Here is a 17,718-nt window from a genome sequence, read left to right on the forward strand (position 1 = left end):
TTGGTTTACAAGTGGATGGTATTCAGCATCATGGAAATGTATACTTAGAACGAAGCTCCGTTGGCATGAGGGTCTCACGCCAACGTCGCCGCCATATTGGAGAGGTCAAGACTGGCCTGTTAACAGATTAAAGCATTTGTTGGCGATGCAGTGTTTCTGGATAGAAAGCACTATGGTTTAGTCGTTTATAGATTTGTTAAAATCCTTTGTTATCCACATATATCATACACCCTTGAATATAAATACCTCTCTGGAATCAGTTAATAAATGACTCAGTGCTTTTAACAAGAAACACTGCAGCTACTCCAACATGGCAGCCAATATAATGACGTGACGAAGCAATTGGCAAAAACTGCTGTTTATCCATGTCAATGTGCACGGAGGGCTTAATAAGCTTTAACTGTTAATTTCCCATGACACATTGATTACTGGCAGGATCATTATCCTGAACCTAACCAAAAACGGATCAGTTCAATCTCTAACCAGCGTGCCTTTAGGCCCACCAACAATGTTTGATAGTCATTTAGCTCACATTTCCACCCAGTGAGTCAGTGAATTCAGATCTCGTCGAGGAGCAGGTAGGGGTTAGCGTCTCTGGCTCATGGATGGAAAGGTTAGTGGCAGAGTGTGCAAAAAAAAAATAATCGACATCCCAGTCAATCGCAGCACAATTTGTTACTGTGAGCCGAGTTAACAGCCCCCGGTAAATAAGAACAGGACCAGAAAAACGACTTGAATAAATATGGACTTCTTGATGAATTTGACAAAGCAATATTGAAAACGTGACAGAAAAAGGACATTCCTCAGGTAAACACAGGACATGTGGTTGGCTGATAGTCCAACATCATCTCCATTTCACCATTCCTCCGCTGTGGGGGAATATGAGAAATCAAAGCGCAGAAATGAGTGTTTTACAATAAAATCTTTATTTAATTTTTGATAGAGGAAAGTAGAGCAGGTCCTGATTTTCTATTTAAAAAAGCGGACAGTATGTGCAAATGTAAATAAATTACCATATAGTGAAATGTGCTTTAATTCAAAGAAAGGCATCAAAACACTTGAGATACCGAGCCCTAGTCATTAGTAACCGCAAAATACAAGTTTACCTTCTCTTCTCCCGCCAGTTAAACTGGCTCGGGGACCCAATAAACCAACCGACCAAAATCTTAAAACATTTGTTTTGCAGGCACAATACGATCTTGTAAATAATAACAATAATACAGTTAAAGTGACCAACCGTTCCAGATAAGACAACTTAACACAATATCTCTTCCACAAAGACATTAAGATCTGTACTTTAAATACTTAAGTGCCGGCCTGGGGCTGTGTGTGCGGTGGGGGGGGGGGGGTTCCTGGTGTCTACCGGTCAGAGTGCCCCGTGGTCTGCTGTGAAAAGCTGCTGCACCCAGTTAGCCATCGCGGCGGGCTTAAAGCAATGCAGCTAGAAGAAACACACTGAAAACCTATGGCTGTATGCACTTCCGTTCGTCACCAACTCGGGTACAGTGCACACTTTCGACGCTGAACATAGTTCACAGTTGTTTGGTACTGAAAAGAGAGAGCAGAGAGAGAGAGAGAGAGACAGAGGAGAGAAATAAAATATATATATATATATATATATATATATATATAGAAACGTGAAAAGAGGGAATCACTCGTATCTTCTATGTTTTAGAGTCCACATCTCTCCACCTGGGCCAGACCTCTCCATCGGTGGGAGTCTGGGGGCTTTTCCTTCCAAGGGGCCGGTCTGGGCCAGTTGCCCACGTCAGAGCGTTGGCCGGGGGGGGCGGCCGTTAGGTGTGGGCCCCCCTGAGGGCCGGTCTGCTCTTCATCTGTGGGACTGGACACCAGGAGCCGCCGTGGTGGTGGTGGTGGTGGTGGTGGTGGTGGTGGTGGAGGGGGGGGAGGGGGGTGAGGAGGACCGCCAAGCCCCGGAGCTCAGTACTTCTTCACGTTGACGAAGACCTTGATGGCGCCCGTGAAGTCGGCCGAGACCAGGACCTCGGTGTGGTCCGTCTTCAGAGCCCCTGGGGTGAAGGAACCCAGGGAGACACGGTTAGAGGAGGGGGGGGGTCTCTGTGTGTGTGTGTGTGTGTGTGTGTGTACTTGAGGGAATAGTTTCACTGTGTGTACACCTGAGGGAATAGTGTGTGTGTTTGTGTCTCTGTCTGTCTGAGGGAATAGTCCAAGAGTGAGTGTGTGTGTGTGCTTGAGGGAAGTCTCAGTGTGTGTACGCGCACGTGCGTGTGTGTTTGTACGCACGTATGTGGCTGAGGGAATAGTATCAGAGAGTGTGTGTGTGTACTTGAGGGAATAGTCTTTGTGTGTGTGTGTGTGTGTGTGTGTGTGTGTGTGTGTGTGTGTGTGTGTGTGTGTGTGTGTGTGTGTGTGTGTGTGTGTGTGTGTGTGTGTGTGTGTGTGTGTGTGTGTGTGTGTGTGTGTGTGTGTGTGTGTGTACTTGAGGGAATAGTCTCAGAGTGTGTTTGTACCTGAGGGAATAGTCTCAGAGTGTGTGTCGTCCAGGTCCTGGCTCTCTGCCTCAGGCGTCTCCGTGGGGGTCTCCGGGGGGACGATGAGGGCGGGGTGGGGAGCGAACACGGCCGAGGTCACCACGGCGTTGTGCGCTGTGGGAACACGGTTCAGTCGGTTCAGGGACGAGTGGGAGTTAAACCACAACTATGGAAATGGTTCCTTTGAACCAGAGGCGGTTGGAAATAGAAAGTGAACCGAGAGGTTCACTTTCTGGTTTTAGAATAGTTCCAGCTCCACAATCAACAAGAAAAGCAAGACAGGAGATACTGCACCTATCAAGGAGTCAAGTTTCCGGGTTAGCACAATAAGAAGACTGAGTAAAATATTGATAAATAAGTCCAATAAAGATGAGTTAAATCATAAGAACTCCACGTTAAAGATCAAAGAACTTCAAGGACTCCCATTTGCACAACGCGTAAGGTGGGCATTGCCAACAGGGGTAAACCAACTGTGCAATCAATGCAATCCTATATTCACACCAACAATAGATTTGTGATTGGGAGGTTGGCCGTATTGCAATGCTACAGCGTACCTTTAATCCCTTCCCAGAAGTCATTGCGGTCGCGCCGAACGGGGGTGAACCTGCTCAGGTCGTGGTACGTGCTCCAGATATAAACGTACTTGTCCTCCGAGCCGCTGACGATGAAGGAGTAGTCGTGGCTGGAACACAACAACATGTCATTGATCATTAAATGATGTTTCATATGTGTATATATCTATATTATATATAACTCAAGGTGAGAAGGCTAACCTGAAGCTGGCCTTGATCTGGCTGCTGCTGTTGACGTAGCCCTTGTACTTCATGGACAAGGATAGGTCGCGCAGGTCGTACAGGCGGATGCGCGAGTCGTTGGACGTCACCAGGATCTAGATGAACCAATCAGAGACAGAGAGCAGACATGACTCGTGTCATCAGTCGGACATCGGAGACACATGGAATACATACATTCAGTCACCAATAACCATGGGGACGCCTTCCAGAGCAAGCAAAGCAGAGGTGGAATTATTGATTTACAGTGTTCATTCATCTTGTCATTTAACATTAATGAGAATTTAAGATGGCAAATAATGTCCACATTTGAAATATTTGTTAACAATTGAAAAAAATAGGAATCAATTTGATCAATAAATATAAACAATAAATCCATATGCAATTCTGCAAATAATGCGTGTCCTTTACACATGATATTTTTTCAAAAATTACAATTCAATATACATTCACAGGTCATCCAGACTACACTCGGCTTCCAGTGGAGGGACTCCTCGCGTCGGCGTTCCCTGTGTGAACCAGGGCTCACCTTGTTCTCTCCGGGCAGGGGCTCGATGCCGGTGATCTTGCGGCCCACCCTGTTCCTTCCCCTGGTGGAGCGGACGTGGATCTGGGTGTGGTACTTCAGACGCTGGCGGGTACAACAAACGACAGCCCTCAGGGTCAACACGTTTTAACACAGCACCGACCAGCGGTGGCCAACAAAGGTCTGTGTGCTCCATGAAACTGTTGAGTTGAGTCGGTATTACTGACATCGGATGAGAGCTAGTCGCTTACAATATAATACACAACATATAGGATTTAGTGCTCTTTTAAGGATTAATTAATCAAATCTTTCTCTTTTTTAAATCTATTTAAAAAATTTTGACATTATTTTTTACACATAAAGTTACAGTTTTCATGAACATGATTTTTATAAAACATTACTTGCACCCAAGTGTCTTCTCTAAGACGTTTAGGGTTAGAGGGCAACTTCACCACTGATAATGGATGGATAGGTCAAGGGCTAAGTACATCTTAGGACAGAAGCGCTACCTCGGTGTCGTAGAAGATGCAGCGTCCGTCGTACGTCCCGATCACGGCGTACTTCCCGTTCTGGCAGAAGTTGGCGGCGGTGATGAGTCGCGTCTGCCCGTCCACCTCGTTCCACAGCGCCACCTTCTTGTCTGGAATGTTCCACAGCCTCAGCTTCCCGTCCAGCGAGCCGCTCAGGAAGTACCGGTCGTCCTGGGGAGAAACAGGAAGTCAGTCGCCCTCGCACTTCCTGTAGTGCTTGAAAAGAGTAAAGCGCCGGTTGGCGCCCACAAGAGAGACATGTATGGGGAAAGTATGCAGCTTAAGTGAATCTTTGTCTTTATGGATAGGAGGACCATGGACCAGGGAGTGGCTTGAGAGCAAGGGAAGGAGAGGACATGTTGGAATCAACATGATTTACATCATTTTTTTATGCATGGAATTACAGATGGACCCGTGTTTGAGATGCGACATGCAAACCAATAAACTAGGATTGCAATAACAGCGTCCAGCCAGGAGACCGAAGAGGTGCCAAAGCCTTCTCCCAACAGGGCCGGGGGGCGCCAGCCGGATAATTGCGCTATAAGGTTTTATGTCCAAGCGACCACAAACTATAGAGGACAAAGTGTGTCACGGAGAGAACTAAGGAATATTTCATCGCTCTAAAGGGCTCCGCGCCCGGGAACATTGCGGTTGGGTTGAGTGGGGGGGGGGGTGCTGACCACTCACTCTGGGGTGGAAGGCGATGGCCGTGACGAAGTCAATGTGCTGGAAGCAGCACAGACACTCTCTCCTGGAGATGTGCCACAGGCGGACTGTCTTGTCCATCGACGACGAGAGCAGGAAGAAGTTCTGCAGACACAGGGGAGAGAAACAGTGTTTGACATGATGGTGGATGTTTCCGTTGTCATTTAGCAGACGGCGTTATCCAAAGGGTCTCATTTAGATGCATGCCATTATCAGCAGGTATGTGTTGGGCCTCTTGCTATTAATGCTCATAGAGCTACTTTACCTGTTTTTGATGAACTGTTCACTATTCATACCAATGATATTGTATCGTCCCTGCGTGATTGCATAAATCATCTTTATGCTGAGGGTAATATTTTTGACTATATTTCTTATTGTTTCCAAAAGCCAAACAGCCTTTCCGTTACTGCGCTGAAAGATGCTCATAATAATAAGCTTAAATTGAAACTTAATTAAAATGAAAAAAAAATTATGCTGTTCTCTAGATGGAGATCACAGTAACTCACAAGATATTTCTACTGTGAAAGTTCAAGGTGACACAAGGTCCTTGAATTTGGTGACATCTAGTGGAACGGAGGGGTCAGATAGTGAACATAACGAGTGTTTCAATGAATGTACCATTGCATGAAGATAAGAAATGTGGTGTCTTGGTACCCTTAAAATGAGCCCATAATATCTCTACATGGAGTGGGCGTGTGCTATTTTTCTATAGTAGACCAGAGTGGACAAACGGCTCTAGAGGGAACGCCTTTAAAATAAAATGCGTCTCAGGATGGAGGGGGCGTAGTATCCCCATTGCGACGACCAATTTTTGATATTTTTTTCGTACCGTCGTTGTGTAGGACCAATACAATTCTGGTATAAAAACCTCAACTGTTGCAATAACTGTCATGTTATAAATATATTAACCTTTATTTTATATGTATATATATATAGTACATTTTAATTTACAACAGTGCAAGTAATCATTGGCTTGTAGCGCCTACTGCTATCGAGATGAATGATCTATATATTTTTATAACGGATAGCGATAATAAAAAAAAAGGCCACTACCTACTGGCACCTTAAATACAGGATACTGTAGTCAGACGAGGGGGGGGGGGGGGGGGGGTTCACATTGACAACCTTATCACTAAATTGGGACAATCATTTTTTATGTGTTTTAACAGAAAGAGAACCAGCCTTTAAGACGTAGGAAGCAGTTTTCCTATCAGTTTTGGATTATGACGATGACATTTATAGACGCGCTGCTGCCTTTACACACAGGCCCTGAGATTCTGTCAACCACTCCGCCCTTAGGCTCATCACTCTTATTATGAGTTATTATTATTTAAAATACTCATCAGTGTATCGTACATGAAAAGGTCAGTTGGAGGGACGCATTAATAATTGCTTTTTTTTTATTTATAAAGCTGATGACGGAATACTGCCATCTTATATAACATCCATGTTGCATTGGACCTTTGGTGCACATTATACTGGCTCCGATGGCTGGCTTGTGATGGCTGCTGCTTCAGGCCCTGGTGCAGAACTGCTCTTGGAAGGACCTTAGTGTTTAGTGCAGGAGACTCACTCGAATGCAGTGTCACCTAACGATCAATACACTTTACCCTTTGGGACGATTTAGGAACGTACTTAATGACCGTCATGCATCTGCCTGTAATTGTTTGAACCGTGTGTTACAATGTCTCCGTTTTGTTGTACTGTGTAATCTGGGCGTCATTTTAAGTGAGGCTCCCCTCAATGATTCCCATGAGAATTTAAAATAAATAAATTAATACATTTATGAGTGATCGCTCTAAAATTTGACCTGCATAGCTGAGTGTGCAAGAACTGAAAATATGTATTGATTACCACAATATGGGTTATTGTATACATTCTTTTAAATACATAAAAATGCGTTCTATATTTGGCCTTGCCATAATGTACGTTTGTGTTTATTTCAATATATTTCTGAGTGCTGATAAGTGAACGTAGAAGGGCTTACTTTGGACCAGGAGAGGTCCAGCAGGTCAGCGGTGTGGCCCTTGTACTTGCAGAAGGGGATCTGGCGGAATGGGGCGTTACGGTCCTCCGAGTCGGGGTCTTCAGGACCCCCGTTGGCCTGGGGCAGGGAGGGAGATTTGTTGTTACCTATTGTAGTTATTTTTCTATTGTAGTTATTTTTTTGTTTCATGCAATATCTTTTTTGGAATGGAAATGTAATGTTTACCCATGCCAATGCAGCCCTTTTAATGTAATTGTGACGGAGAGAAAAACTGGGAACACGAGACAGACAGACAGACAGACAGACAGACAGACAGACAGACAGACAGACAGACAGACAGACAGACAGACAGACAGACAGACAGACAGCTTGTCTCCTTAAATATCACCCAAGTTGTCTCGATCCGACCTTTATGATCGACTTTCGGGAAACCAACAGTGCCTTGCTGATTAAATTAACGTGCTAAAACTAGACTTGTAGTCTGCTGTGCGTCAGCATCAATTCCAGCGTGCGCAGGAGGCTTTCCAGACCACTGCTTAAAGAGCTCCTTAAAGGGCGTGTCTGGCGACTCACCCCAGGATCCGTGTCCGATTTAGACGAGCACATGCTTTCCTGAGAAGGGGACGGCGACACGCGGCCTGTGGGAGACAAAATTATTTAACTGAATATATACACACGCATATATAATACATGCATACAAACCGTCCATCCATACGCACACAATTCTTTCTATTTCCTACAGTTGCACTCTGTCCAGTTGTCTTTAAACTTGGGTCATGCCAGACCACCCACATTCTTATTGGAATACTTGGATTGTTCACTTGTGTCACTTGCTGATAAATCCCCAAATGTAACCTCCTCCTCTCCTTCGTCTTACTGCAATGGAGCTATAGAGCTCACGTACCTTCAGTGTTGTACTTGATCCTCATGTTGTTGAAGTAGTCAAAGGCGTTTTTCAAAACCCAGATGCGCACCACGTTGTCCTGGCCCGCGGTGGCCAGTAGCCGGCCACAGTGGGAGAACTTCATGGTCCAGACCGCCCCCTGATGCCACGACACACAGCGCAAGAATCAATACACAGCTCTTTCAGTTCAATCCATATTTTTTTTAATGAAATTAGATTTATTTATTTTAAGAAATATATAACATATTGAATACTAATCGTAAAAAAAAAATGGAGGCTTTTTTGTACATTTATGGACAGTGATGCGAGACAGGGAAGTTTAAGAAGAGAGCGAATTATGTGTAGCAAAGGAACTAAGGTGGGAATCAAACCTTGGTCTCTACACCGAACTGGTGGTTGAAACTATGTGAATTGGATCGAATCGATTCGGGATATCAGATGGGATACCCTGCCCTACGTGGTGGTCAGATACCATGGATACAAACAAATACTAAATGCTTATTTTAAAATACTGTACCACCAAACTTTACCACCAAGGTTGATAAGCTAGTTCAAAATCGACCCTACATTGACATCACAAACGGGAGGGTCCAGCTCCAAATGTATGATGGCTAGATCAGCCTACCGTGCCATACACTTGGTGGGCTGGTAGGCTGATCCATCAACAGTCTAAACTTTAAAGCTAAAAATGCACTACAACAATGCTAACTCTGCTACAGCCAGTTAGGGCCGCTACAGTCCGCTATGCCATAGCTAGCTTATTTCATTTTCGCACCGTCAAAGACCCAGACTCCCCGCAAATCCTCAAGCGTAGAAGGTAGAGCAAGCAAAACGCACTACGCTTAGCAAGGACTGCCAAACAGAAAAACAACACAACAACACTTCATCAGTCCAACAACAATCTGCTAAATGGGTTGAAATTAGCTTTCTTACTGCAATTTGCATTTCATCAGAATCAGTGTTACTGTCGAGTAAGCGTACAAGGAATTGTAGTGGGGTGTATACTTCTGTATTTCTGAATCAAAAAATGGCGGTAGGCCGAAAGGGTTTGAAAGGTCTCGTAAAGTTTCTGTGTATATATCCGACTGCCTAACGATCTGTACCTACGGCCGAACTACCATTAACTTGTGTTGGTGCACTAAGCATCAGTCCACTGGGCTATAACTGACACATGTGGGTCGCAGGTTCTTCCAACGCACAAATTGGGTCAAACACACACACACACACACACACACACACACACACACACACACACACACGCACGCCTACCGTGTGTTCCCCACTGAGGTCCTGGACGACCTTTATCTGATCAAAGTCGAAGGGTCCCTTGAAACTGTGCGCCGCCTTGAATTTGGCGGGCCGCGTGTAGGGCATGCCCTCGTCGTCGCTGGAGGAAGGGTCGTCAGGGTCCGTGTGGAATACTGTCACAATAAAAGCGCGGGAGGATTTGGCGGCGTTAGGGGTGAGCGTCAGACATATCGTACTGACAGATTGTGAAATTAATGTTAGAGGATGAAATAACTTCCCCACATCAGTTCAGTTTATTCTTTGATAATATATCCACATTAAGGACACAAGAGAAATAGTAAATACTTTTTAGAATCCTGTTTAAATGTGGGCTGGTCTACGTTTTTAACATTGGTTTGCAAACATTGCCTCAGATCTTTTTTAGGACAATATCAATCCGTATTCTAAGTTTATCTTCATACTTGGGAGTCTAGGAGTCCAAGGGAAAGAAAATTGAGCCCAAGGTCCACGCTTTGTCCTTGGAGCGGGGATGGCCTGCTTTAGATTCCCCCTCCTCTCCCATTGGCCTACCTTCGTCGCGGACGCTCTTCACTTTGTTCACCGCCTTCTCTCCGTACTCCTCTGCCAGATGCTTGGCTCTCTTCACAGACTTGCCCAGGAACTTCTTCAGCTGCGTCCTGGATGAGGGAATAGGTCAGTTAGTCCATCAGATTCCGATTGAATCAAAGTAGTAAATCCCAGAATGCATCATTAATCCCAGAGTAATTAAGCATTTTGAAACACAGAAAATTACACGCATATAGAAAATAATGTAAAATATATACAGATAACTTAACAAGGTTTGAAAGGGGACGAAGCAGGGGAGCCGAAGGAATAAGGAGGTGAATCTTACGTCTTCTGTTTGAGTTTCCCGCCGTCTGTGTCCGACATGGCGGCCGAAGCCTTGTCGTCGTCATCCGACTGCGCTGCGTCGTTACTGACAACGACAACAACAAAAAACACAACAAACATCAATCCACATGAGAAACGGGTAAAAGGTAAAGAGTTTAGAGCCCTGATGAAGAAAGGGGGATTAGTAGGAGCCACAGGCCCTAATTAGGCAAAAGCTTACGGGTTAATAGCCCTAATTAAAGCGTAATACCGGCAAAAATTGAACCCAGGGTCTTTGTTTTGGCATGTATACCCATCTACTAAGCCCTCCAGATACTTTTTTCATTGAAAATCGAGTATAGAGTTTGTCCCGGCGCAATGTTTACCTCCATGTTATTGGCTAGGGGCACCGCGGCGCGAACGCTTCTAAATTACTTAGAAACCACACTTTTTAACCACTAATATTGCTCAAAATAGCACCAAACCCCTGCAGTAGCATGATTGTATCAGTGGTTAAAAAGTGCAGAATTAGAAGCGTTCGCGCTGACCCTAACCAGTAACATGGAAGCCAAACGGACAAACTCTATCCTCGATTTTCAATGAAAAATGTATCTGGAGGGCTTATTTGATGGGTATACTTGCCAACAACAAAGGCCCTGGGTTCAATTTTCGCCGGAATGACACTTTGAGTAAAGGGTTGGCGACTCCAGGGTGAGGGGCGGGCTCCGTACGTTATGTACTCCTTGGTCCTCCTCATGATGTGGAGCGTGAGGGGGTTGATGGCCGCCGGGAGCTTCTCCTCCGCCTGGATCAGAGGGATCTCCTCCCCCGTGTCCAGGTTCTTGATCATCACGCTGGCCAGGATCTCCTGCCACAGAGCAGGGTCACATGGTCCAACACCAAGGAGTCAACTCAGGGCAGACGAGGAAGTCTATTTTAGATGTCCATGAAATGATACATTTTTGGGACAATTTTTTTTTCTCTAAAAAGTAAGGGAAGCATTCCGGTGCAAGTTTCTAAACTGTGTGGAAGTTGATAACAGCATCTAGATATAACTGTTTTCCTCCTTCTTAGCCCTGCTGACAAAAGCTAGCCCACATCCCTTTTACTGACAACAATCTTTTAATCAACAATCTCCCTCCCTGATATGCTTGTTTTTTTCCCTCATCCATCATATGATGGCAAACACACTGGGCAAACACAAATGAATTTTTTACCTTACTATTGAACAGAGAACTAAAATGATCTGTTGAGAGTGGAAAATAAAAGGGAGAGTCAAGGAGCTCATCCTACGTCATCGGTCAGCTCTCGGCCAGAGTTGGAGCGTGGCCGCTGGGGTCCGGGGGCGTGTTCTCCGCTGGGTGTTGAGGCCTGCTCCCCCTCGTTCTCCTGTTGGAAAGGACACGACCACAAGGTTACATTCAAACCCCATAGCGGCACTGACACACGACGATTAATCGCAAAGATACTGACAAACTACGCCAACGCAAACCACAACTACCTTGTTACATTAATCACAGAGATACTGTGAAACTACGATAACGTAAACCACAACCACCTTCTAACATTAATCACAGAGATACTTCTGACACACTACACTAGCTAGTGTAATCCAAAACCACATGTTACATTAGACAGAGACACTGACAAAATAAGCCATCTTGCTTAAACCACAACGACCATGTTACATTAATCACAGAGAGACTCTGACATGCAAGGCTAGCTAGCTGAACCACAACCACCTTGTCACAGAAAACAGATAGACACTGACATGCTAAGCTAGCTAGGTAAACCACAACCACCGTGTTGCTGTAAAGACACACGTAGATACAGAAAACCTACAACCACCTTGTTGGTTTTAGAAAAACAGACATACAACAAGTCGGAATCAGAAATTGCAACGTTTACTGTAATTTCTATTATTTGACAGTAACATCCCCAACAAACAAACGTCACAATTAAACAATTAAACATTTGACAGAAACCTCTACAACAAACGGATGTCTAATGTTTAATTTATGAAATGAGACAGTAACCTGGTCAACAAACGGGCACGCCAACAGCAACAATAAAACTGTGAGAGACTCCAAATGGAAATAGCACCAGGGGTAGACGTTTAGGGAGCATGCGCTCAGCCGAGGGTTCCGAAAGCTCCAGTTTAATAATTTAAAAAGGTACGGCCTCCAGGCTTACCCTGGCAGGGTTCTGGAAGCTAAAGGTTAACGAGGGCGGTTGTGCCTCCGGTCTTACCCGGGCCGTCACCACCTTCTCCCCGCTGGTGGCGCTGGCGAGGTCCAGGGAGTGCTGCAGCTCCCGGGTGATGCCCCGCACCGTGCTGCTGGGAGACAGCAGGCCAGACGACTCCAGAGAGTCCACGGGTGGGGGAAGCCCTGCTGACACACACAGCGGACCAGAAGACACAGGGCTCAGGTTAACATGGGCAACCACATCCAAACACGCAGGGTTAAGATAGACAGCCAGAACATTATCCACAGGGCTTAGGTTAACATGGGCAACCAGACCATAATACACAGGGCTTATGTTAACATGGGCATGGGGCAATGATAATGTACTAAATGACAATATATAAATTACACGGTGAGGGTTAGTGTAGGAAACTACATCATAACACACAGAGGCGGAATTAACATGTAAAGATACCATAAAACGAACATGGCTCAGGGCTAACAAGGGTAACAGTACCAAGAAACAATGCTTAGGGTAGGGTTCAACAAAACATAAGGCAATCTTCATTATAACAATAATCAGAAAGATACATTTAAAACAATACTGAGTATTATGACATACAATATTCATCCACACGGCGAGTCAACATGGTGAGAATAATATTATATATTTTCATGGATCAGGTCCCTTAACTTTGGTGAGCAGCCTAAAACCAGCCCAGCATTGACAGTAGCCCTTTAAACATATTAGGGTGGGCAATCGGCAGAACTTGAGGTTGAACGTGATCTAGCATTTTGGTCAGGGTCAAGTACTGAGAGCCCTCCAGATGTGGTTTACCTTCCAATCCGCCGGGCCGGGCCTCCTGGCTGCGCTTGCCGAGCGTCAGGGTCTGCCAGGACGGGGGCGGGGGTCTGGGGGGCGGGAAGGAGCCGGGAGGAGGGGGTCTCGAGGGAGGGGGCTTCTTGGTGCTCGCCACAATGTCTGGCTCCGCGGCCAACTGCCGCGGCGGTTTGGAGGGAACCGAGGAGTCCGAATACGCCTGGTCAGAGAGAGGCACCTGGTCCAAAATGTCCGCCGGTCGGTGCACCCGCTCGCCCCCTCCCACAGAGGTGGGGAGCGGGGGGAGGGGTGCGTGGCGCTCCAGGGTGCGCGTGACGTCCGGGCCCTGGCTGTGTTCCTGGGGGAGGAGGGGGATGTCTGGGAGGTCGGAGGCCAGGAGGGGGGAGGGGAAGCCAAACACCACCCCGACCCCGTCAGACACCTGCGCCTCGTCCGGGAGTCCCCTGGGCTCGGGGTCCGCCACCGGCCCGTCCACCTCCACCGTTGAGACCCCCTCATCTGGGACCTCCGGCGCGGGCCTCACATCCACGTGGAGCCGCTCCAACAGCTGGTCCACCTCCCCGGCACTCCCTTTCTGGCTCTCCTCTATGATGCTGTCGATTATCTGGTGGGCGGTGGCAGATACACACGCATTGTAATACATGTATGACTGAAACCACGAGGACACACAGCGACTAACCTAGACTTTAAACACAATGGAGATTTGCCCCCAACTATTTACTGCGGTTTATTTATTTATTTTAGTATATCGGCTAGGGCGTGTGACTCCCAACCGAAGGGTCCTGAGTTCCAACCCTACCAGCTTATCAGGGACATTGTGCGTCTTGAAAGATATACTTTGGATCAAAACATTGGCTCAGTGAAATGGCACACAAATATGTTACAAAAGAAGCAAGTGTTGGAGGAAAGCTTGGTTGTTCAATCAACGTCTCTAAGACACATGAGCTGCTTCTCGAAATTTCTAAAGCTTTGGACGTTAGCCAGAAGCCAAACCAGCTATATTCGTGTTCAGCATTAGCAAAACAAGGCTGGAATGCCTCTTTTATGAGCCCTATTAAAGCCACAATTCACCTACATCACATAATTGGCTTAATATCCACTTAACCACCACAATTACATTTGACAAGAGACCCCCATTGCCAAAGCTTTAGTTCCAGACTAAACATGATATATTGCTAGTTCCCTGGGTAAGTGGATATGATTTACCAAATATGGAAGAGTTGTGAAACATTGCTTCAATAATGGACTAAAAGCATGATATTACACTATAACCCTATCTCAAAGACTCAATTCTATTTATTTATATCTATTTTTAATATCGAAACCATACATTTCCGCACATGGACGATAACATTTTGTTAAAAACAGAATTAATTAATTAACAACAACAATGGTGGTAAAACACGTCATCCATAACGGAGAGCTTGTATTTTGAGAGAGTTCTTCTACCTGAAGGGAATCATCTTGGGGTTCTGACGGCGATGATCTGCTAGTCTCTTCCTGGGTGGGGACCACAGACTCCTGCAAGAGTGGTTCAAAACCAAACTGTTGTCCTTGACCTCGATACGAGTGCGTCATACTAGAAATAATGGTTCCGTTTGGATTCAACATGACGGAGGGTTGAAGATGAAAACGTAGCCCCCCCAATAGATACATTCGAATTTCCTGTAGAATAATCGCTTATTCAAGTTATTTTAATTGTTAGCTTGTTTCTGTCACCAAGAAACGTAATAAATGTTGTGCGTCTATACATGAAATCAGAAGAGTTGTAAGAACTATTCTGATCTTATCTGATAACTTACAGCACAAAGTCAAGAAAGCTTGTCAAGGCAGCAATTGTTTCAATCAAGCTAAAGGGAACATTTCTGATGCTAGTGTATCACACACAGTGCCAGTGGAAACCATTTAATCTAGACTATGTTTATTGTCAAACATACCTGAGGCAAATGGCCGAAAAACTTGGCAGGAGACCTGAAAAAACAAGCAACATGTTAACACAAGTTCGTATGAGAGTGTAATGTGTAACGTGTAATCTAAATATCTAATGATGTATATAAAAGAAACAATATAGGTTTGTGAAGTGGGGCCTAGTTTGTTTTTATGAAAGAACCAGACAAGAAGGCAAATGGATTTTAAGCAAACAACTGGGGCATGTCGAAGTAGACAAACACTGCAATGGAGATAACTCGAACAGAAGGCCTAAACTTGATTTATAATGCACTGGACTCTGAATTCACAGTATTTAAATCTTTACACTGCATTTGGTGTAAACTTGATTCCATCCTTCGATCAAAGCAGACCAAAGTGCAGGGTAGCCGTTCTTGCCATGGTGTTACATGTCCCCTGATCACAGGGAGAACATGTGACTGAGGTGTAAGGTTGGACTTTCACTACACAAAAACATCTGACCTGTCCACCCGACTCCCCTGTCTACCGGGTAAACACGTCCCAGCTCTCAGCGGAACAAGGAGAGACAGTGCAGACGAGTGCTTACAACTCAAGTGTAGGCATTACATTACAACCTGTTTCATCAGGTCTTTTCAACCTGTACTTCGTGGTAATATTCAGCCCTGGTCACACGCGTGACTGTTTGGTTAGGAGCTGGGGTAGTCCATCGTCCTCTCAAACAGTCCTAATAAAACTAGGCACACATTAAAAGATGTTTGCTTACACTTTGGGAGATGGGGAGAAATGGACGTCCTCCGGGGCATCGTAGAACTCCTCTGTGTCACTTGTGTCTGACGCCATGCTAAGTGTAATTAGCTTTGGCCGTGAGCTAACTGGCTAACTTTCTATTGCAAAAAAGTAAATTCATGCGATCGGTTCTTCGATAGAAGCACGCCAAATGCGAAATAGGGACGACCAAAAAGCCCTATTCACGGAGGCTAGGCGTCACGGAACCACCTCTTCTTCCCCATAAACGTCAACACATAACGCTATGGATATGTTGTCACTTTAGCCAACACCTAGTGCTTTAGGAGTCGATCATCAATCCGACCCGGTTTCTTCAATCAATTAGACCTGCCAAACCGGGGAATATATATAAAGACATGGGGATAGCTATCTACGAGCTAATTTAGCTACCATCTAAATGACGATACACCTAAAAGCAATCCAATAACATAAATGGTGTCCGTTACGATGCGCGTCCAAAGGGCGGGGTAAACCTCTTCTTCTGGCCTGTACATGTTTAATATTTGTTGCATTACTGCCGTCCTCTGGCTCATTGAGGAAGTTTTAGATTTTTCGAAAATGATGGGAATTATAAAGATGTACAGTTTACTTCTTCATTATTCCCTTGTCAGATATAGCCTATTTATTGAAATTGTGAAATACAAGTTGTGGAAATATGTGTTGAAGCTGAAAGTGACTCCCAGTATTGTATGTGTCTAAACAAGACTAAATAGGAAACATTGGATTTTGGATATATTTAGTGAGTATTGTCCCAGACATAAACAATAACAAAAATGATCTATATTTGTGGATGTGTTAATTTAGTATGAAGCCCTTTATGCATAGCCATAACCTTCTACTGAACCATTTGACCTGCTTCGGGATCCACCAAATGCTGAATATACATTGTCAGGAGAGCGGTCCCCATGAGGACAGGACACATTAATCAGAAAGTTGAGCAAAAAACTACAGCTGTGGAGAACGATAATGACAGCAGCATGAAAAATCCAAACATATGAATGTGAGCTGTCACTTAAACAAAAAGCTGACGACTTGATAGATAGATTGATAAACACTTAAGGCACGCAGCTAAAGATAGCTAATGATGCTCAGCTGATCTTCACTGCAGTGCTGTGAAGATCACAGAACCCTTTCCCTTCAGTCAAGCTGGCGGTCAGGTGGTTTCGTAGTTCACAACAGCTTGTTTGTTCCTCATAATACACTTAGCAAATGATTAGTCTTGCACTTGTCAAGGAATCCCTGGATAGTCACCATAGGCCGCTCCGTTTCCTGTTCCAATTGTAATAACAGAGCTAAAAAAATAACTCTTTGCTACCGAATAATGTGGAAATATTTTTTTTATCTGTTTCTAATTTGAGCTGCAACCAGGCATCTCCTCGCCCAAGGATAGCAAATCTAGAGTATCTCTCTAAATTCTAAAATGGTTTACATAATTGACTTGAAAAGGATATTATTAAGCTTCCAATAATATTTTAATTGACAAATATATACTGTCCAGGAACTAATGGTTAATGGACTTCTACAACTGACTTGATGTGGGCGTTACTAAGCCTGGTCTGTATCTATATACAGTCAATGTACAGGAAATGTGGGTTCAAATAGGTTCAGATCCTACTCTCAGTAGGATGTGAGATCAGTTCAGATAATCACACACAATTGAGATATAGATTCAGGTTGAAAGTGGATTGATTCACATATCTGTAGGCTGAGAAATTAATAATTATCTCTCATAATTTGAGAATGAATAAGTCACATTATGTAAAAAATAAATCCTATTGAATACATACTAATTTATTATTAACTGACCATATAGTCTATAGATGGAAGCAAATCACAGCTTTTACTTCCCAGTCATCAAATGCAGTTCAATTGTTAGAGCAATGACAGCCTTGATAGCCAGACTTCTTTAATATGTGTTTGATG

The 17,718-nt window shown here is 44.7% G+C and overlaps 1 protein-coding gene across 2 annotated transcripts; it reads right to left on the reverse strand.

The window, feature by feature from the left end:
• Window positions 1–907: 907 nt before the first annotated feature.
• On the reverse strand, window positions 908–15,882 carry wdr44 (WD repeat domain 44). 2 transcript variants are annotated; one of them, XM_060055685.1, is made up of 20 exons: window positions 15,773–15,882; window positions 15,039–15,072; window positions 14,551–14,622; window positions 13,099–13,705; window positions 12,325–12,464; window positions 11,368–11,463; window positions 10,806–10,942; window positions 10,097–10,180; window positions 9,775–9,881; window positions 9,226–9,377; window positions 7,957–8,095; window positions 7,626–7,690; window positions 7,053–7,169; window positions 5,048–5,170; window positions 4,340–4,531; window positions 3,834–3,935; window positions 3,287–3,402; window positions 3,068–3,195; window positions 2,493–2,627; window positions 908–2,030 (listed from the first exon to the last, which is right to left on the reverse strand). In XM_060055685.1, the coding sequence occupies exons 1-20, from the start codon at window positions 15,847–15,849 to the stop codon at window positions 1,942–1,944; spliced, it is 2,712 nt and encodes a 903-aa protein (XP_059911668.1). In that variant the 5' UTR covers window positions 15,850–15,882; the 3' UTR covers window positions 908–1,941. The 2 variants fall into 2 exon arrangements, with proteins under 2 accessions (XP_059911668.1, XP_059911667.1); XM_060055684.1 differs by having other exon boundaries at window positions 12,325–12,467.
• Between the last annotated feature and the right edge of the window lie 1,836 nt (window positions 15,883–17,718).

This window comes from Gadus macrocephalus, chromosome 7 (assembly GCF_031168955.1).
Source record: "Gadus macrocephalus chromosome 7, ASM3116895v1".
Lineage (NCBI taxonomy): Eukaryota > Metazoa > Chordata > Actinopteri > Gadiformes > Gadidae > Gadus > Gadus macrocephalus.